Source organism: Dipodomys ordii, unplaced genomic scaffold (genome assembly GCF_000151885.1).
Source record: "Dipodomys ordii isolate 6190 unplaced genomic scaffold, Dord_2.0 Scaffold21, whole genome shotgun sequence".
NCBI classification, from domain to species: domain Eukaryota; kingdom Metazoa; phylum Chordata; class Mammalia; order Rodentia; family Heteromyidae; genus Dipodomys; species Dipodomys ordii.
This window is the reverse complement of record NW_012267237.1, coordinates 9,504,897-9,509,480: the sequence shown is the minus strand read 5'-3', so window position 1 is coordinate 9,509,480 and position 4,584 is coordinate 9,504,897. Positions and strand designations below refer to the sequence as shown.

The following is a 4,584-nucleotide window of genomic DNA, read 5'->3' as shown; positions in this document are numbered from 1 at the left end:
AGGGACAGTGCTCAGGCCCAGAGTTCAGGCCCCATGACCGACAAAAAAAAAAAAATCTTGTATAAGAGTATTTATGATGACCTTACTTATAGTTGCCCAACATTGGATACAATCCACAAGTCCTTCATCTGGTGAATGAATAGTTACATTTGCTAAGTAATATCACACCAAACAAAATGAGAAGAATTAACACATTCATAGCACAACATGAATGAGCCACAAATATACTTCACCAAGAGAAACAAGACCGACTCATTAGACTAAATACTGGATGATTCAATGTATATGTTTGGAAAAGGCAAAACTATAGAGACAGAAAACAGATGCAGGGGTTTCCAGGGAGGCCTAAACCAACCGGTAACGTTCAAGAGCATGTGGGAGGGTAGTGATGCACTGTGTGTACATACAAATGCATGTATGTAGTATTCATGTATCACCCCCCCCTCTTCCACCAGGACAAAGGCTTGAACTGATGACACCATGCTCTGGTTTGGCTTGCATGCTCACAGCTGGTGCTCTACCACTTGAGCCATAATTTTAGTCCAACGTTTTGCTGGTTAAGTGGAGATAGAATGTTGCACACTTTCCTTCCTAGGCTGTATTCAAGCTATGAATCTCCAGGTCTTAGCTTCCTGAGAAGCTAGGGTTAAAGACATGAGCAACTAGTACCTGGCCACTACATGTATTTATGAAAACTTATTTATGGTGTAGATCACCATACTCACAAAGGACAGATGCTACTCAAGGAAAGACAGGAGTATTAAAAATGAATAAGATAGGCACTGGTGGCTCACCACCTAGCAGCTCAAGAAGCTGAGATCGGAGGATCATGGATTGAAGCCAGCCTGGGCAGGAAAGTCCATGAGATTCTTATCTCTAATTAACTACTTAAAACATCTGGACGTGTTTAACTGTAGCTCAAGTGGTAGAGTGCTAGTCTTGAGTACAAAGGGCCAGCACTCAGGTCCTGAGTTCAAAGCCCTAGGACACTCTCTCTCTCCCCCCCACCTCTAAATCTCTTTCTCTCTCTGTCTCTCTCTCTCTCTCCCTCTAAATCTCTTTCTCTCTCTCTGTCTCTCTCTCACACACACACAAATACACACACACACACACACACACACACAGAACAACAACAACAACAAAAACCTAACGAATGAAACTGACTTTGACTATCTTTCTGAAATGGTTATTTGCAAACTGGAGACACAGAGGACTAGATTAAATGACTTCTCTGTTCCTTCCTGCTGACGGTCCTCTGAAGGACAAAGAAGACCAGGAGCCTGTGAGTTGAGGGTGTTACCAGGAACATCCCTGGCCCAGGGTGAAGACATACCTTAACAATGTCCTTCTCCTTCATCCAGGAGGGAAAAGAGAGCCCCTGGCTGAAGATCTGAAACAACACGGACCGCAGGGCGTCATAGTTGTCTCTCTTCACCTGCCGAATGCATTTGATGTGGTGTCGCCAAAACAGCTCCTCGTAAGCCTGTAAAGAAAAGTCTTCATTCATTCCATTGCACAAGAGACTGAAATTAATTCAGTGATCACACTGGGAAGGCTCATTTTCAGTGAGGTATTAAATAAAGCGGGTAACGGTGCCGACTGCTGCCTGTAATCCTCAAGGGACCCTTGTGTGCCAGGAACTGTTTCAGATGATAAATCCTGGAAGGCCAGAGCAGGTCACTGAGGCTGATCAGGAATACAATCTGTACGTTTTTGCTCTTGTTGCTTTTTTTGTTCTGTTTTTCAAATTCATTTTTTATTACCTTTAAGTAGTTATACCAAGAGGACACTTTTAAGACCATAATGAAGATTTATTTTCCTTTCTCCCACTCTCCCTCCTTCTCTTCTTTTCTTCCTTGTTTCCTTCCTTCCTTGTGTGTGTGTGTGTGTGCGTGTGCGTGTGTGTGTGTGTGTATTGTGTATGCTGACACTATGGGTTTTAAGCCATTGCTCAACTGGCATTCTACCACTTCAGCCACACCACCAGTCCAGCATTTTACTGGTTAACTGGAGATAGATTCTCATGAACTTATCTGCCCAGGCTGGCTTTGAACCATGATCCTCTGATCTCAGCCTCCTGAGTAGCCAGGAGGCTGAGCCACTGGCTCCTAGCTGGGAGTCCTTAAAGTGTCCTCCGCGGGCCCCCCCCCCCATGTTTGTGTTTTTCTAGTGACAAGATGGGGAAGCGTTGTCAGGAACAATTACTAAAATTAGTTCAATGGAAAAATCCTAAAACCTGTCAAAATATTTATGCTCAGGGAACTGATCCTTTCAAGGAGGAGTCTCCACTACACGTGCAGGTGCTCTGTAGGCCAGGAGAGGCAGAAACCCACACAATGCTGGAGTTTTCTGAAATGACAGACCTGATCCACATGCAAAGGCACAGGTCAAAGGTCAGGGGCTAGTCTCAGTGGCTCTTGAATGGGAACCACCGGTGTCACTTGTACCCTATTTAGTCCTGGTGAGTCTCTGGCTGTAGCACAGCAGAATGCAATGTCTCTGGAGTTTGCTCGTCTAGGTGTTCCATGGTCTAGCTCTGCAGACAGCCCACCTTGCGCATCAGCGTGGCCCGGGGGTTGTCTCCCTTCCACTCTCGGGCACAATAACTGAGTAAATCAACTTCCGCCTCCACGCTGAGGTTTCCTGGACAAAACAAAATAGAAAGGCAGTTAGCTTTCTCTTTCTCCTCTCTGTGAGCCTTCTCCACACCTTAAAAGCAAGGAAATAAATGGATGGAAATACTTACTTTTGAATTTTCTCTGCAGATATCCAATCCACCTGAAAGATAAAAGGGACAATATCAAAACTAGGCTGGGTACCACGAGGGTATTTTTGAAATGGACGATGGAAACCAACTTACCATTTCAGCCAGTGCCCCAAACATAAATGCAGCTTTCTGAAGTAGCAGAGGGCGGCCGTCAGGAAAGCCGCGGCCAGCATCACGGAGCCCCGCACCACTCTCCAGCCACTTTCAAGAGCTTGGTTTGTAACGAGTGTCCAGGAATGTATTTGGTCATTTCCTGCAAAAAAAAAAAAAAAAAAGAACCGTATCACAACTATACAAATCTGCTTTTACTTGTGCTTATGTGTTTGTGTGTATGTGTGGTTGAAAATAGATATAACCCCTATAAAATATATAATATATATATATACAAACATGCATTGGAATATTTGGCTACAAAATGTCTATCATTAATCTACAAACATATTTTTAAAGGATACAAAGTATTAAATACTTAAAGTTCAATTCAGAAATCAAATAAATACCCAGTTCTCCCACAATTAGTGTCATGAGTAAGAACATATTATATATGATACAATTTTTTTTAGAAGAATAATGTAAGCTGGGTGCCAGTGGCTCACGCTTATAATCCTAGCTATTCAGGAGGCTGAGATCTGAGGATTGCAGTTCAAAGAAAGCCCGGGCAGAAAAGTCCCCATGAGACTCTTCTCTCCAATAAACCACTCAGAAAAAGCCAGAAGTGGCACTGTGGCTCAAGTGGTAGAGTGCTAGCCCTGAGCACAAAGAGGCTAGGGACAGTGCCCAGGCCCTGAGTTCAAGCCCCAGGACTGGGGAAAAAGAAAAAAGAAAAGAATAATGTAGCCAGGCACTAGTGGCTTGCACCCGAGATCCTAGTTACTCAGGAGGCTGAGGTCTGAGGACCACACTTCAAAGCTGGCCCTGGCAAAACAAAAAGTCCATGAGACTCTTATCTCCAATTAATCACACACACATACACACCACACACACACACACACACACGCCAAAAGCAGAGCTGTGATTCAAGTGGTAGAGCATTAGCCTTGAGCTGAAAAAGCTCAGGGACGGCACCCAGGCCCATTAAAAAAAAAAAAAAAGGAGGAAGAGTTGGAGGAGGAGGAAGAAGAGGAGGAAGAGGAAAAGGAAGAGCTGGTGCTGGTGGTAGTGGCACATAGCATACAGGCTCCAGAATTCCATGACCATACCAAGCTTTGTGAATGTGGCAACTTAATCCTTTTCATCCCCAATTTTCTTGACTTGAAGGTGTAAATACAAAGCCTCCTGTAGACAAGTGGAATGACATTTTTTAACACCTGTACAGTGCCTGACGCACTCAATCGGTGCTGAAGCCACACACGACTCCACGATGCAGTTCAGCACAGGTGCCTGGCAGACAATTAAACCAAGTAGCCACAAGGATCCAGTTTTGCCCACTGCTGTGTGGCTGAGTTGTAATCTACGGCGTCACTTTAGAGACCTGGAACAAGTGGTTTGGAACGGCGGGAACACAGACATCACTGCCATAAAATGGATCATGTGAAAGAAGAGACTCCCCTTGTAATGCACACTGTGAACCCTGATTGAACAAGAGAGAAAAAGTAACGAGGTACTTGCAAACTGCCACTGGGTTCAGGAGAATCCTCCAAACCTTCTGTTTGAGCATGCAGATGCCCAGCTACAAATAACAAAGAGAAATTTTTAGCAGTGGCCAGTGCTTGAGGACTTGTGGCAAAATAACTTCCTCCACAGCAGATCATTTGGTAAATGTAGTGATCAGCTCAGCAATATGGAATCTATTATTTTGCTTTTTTTTTTTTTTTTTT

At 44.1% G+C, this 4,584-nt stretch overlaps 1 protein-coding gene across 1 annotated transcript in view; it reads right to left on the bottom strand.

Moving 5' to 3' along the window:
* The window catches only part of Fam105a (family with sequence similarity 105, member A), a 22,753-nt gene that overhangs the window by 14,092 nt on the left and 4,077 nt on the right, over positions 1 to 4,584 (bottom strand). The window contains exons 2-5 of the mRNA XM_013013845.1: positions 2,861 to 3,020; positions 2,747 to 2,778; positions 2,552 to 2,643; positions 1,334 to 1,483 (exon numbers count right to left, since the gene is read on the bottom strand). Coding sequence (XP_012869299.1) covers positions 1,334 to 1,483; positions 2,552 to 2,643; positions 2,747 to 2,778; positions 2,861 to 3,020 — 434 coding nt within the window. The remainder of the gene's footprint in view (positions 1 to 1,333; positions 1,484 to 2,551; positions 2,644 to 2,746; positions 2,779 to 2,860; positions 3,021 to 4,584) is intronic.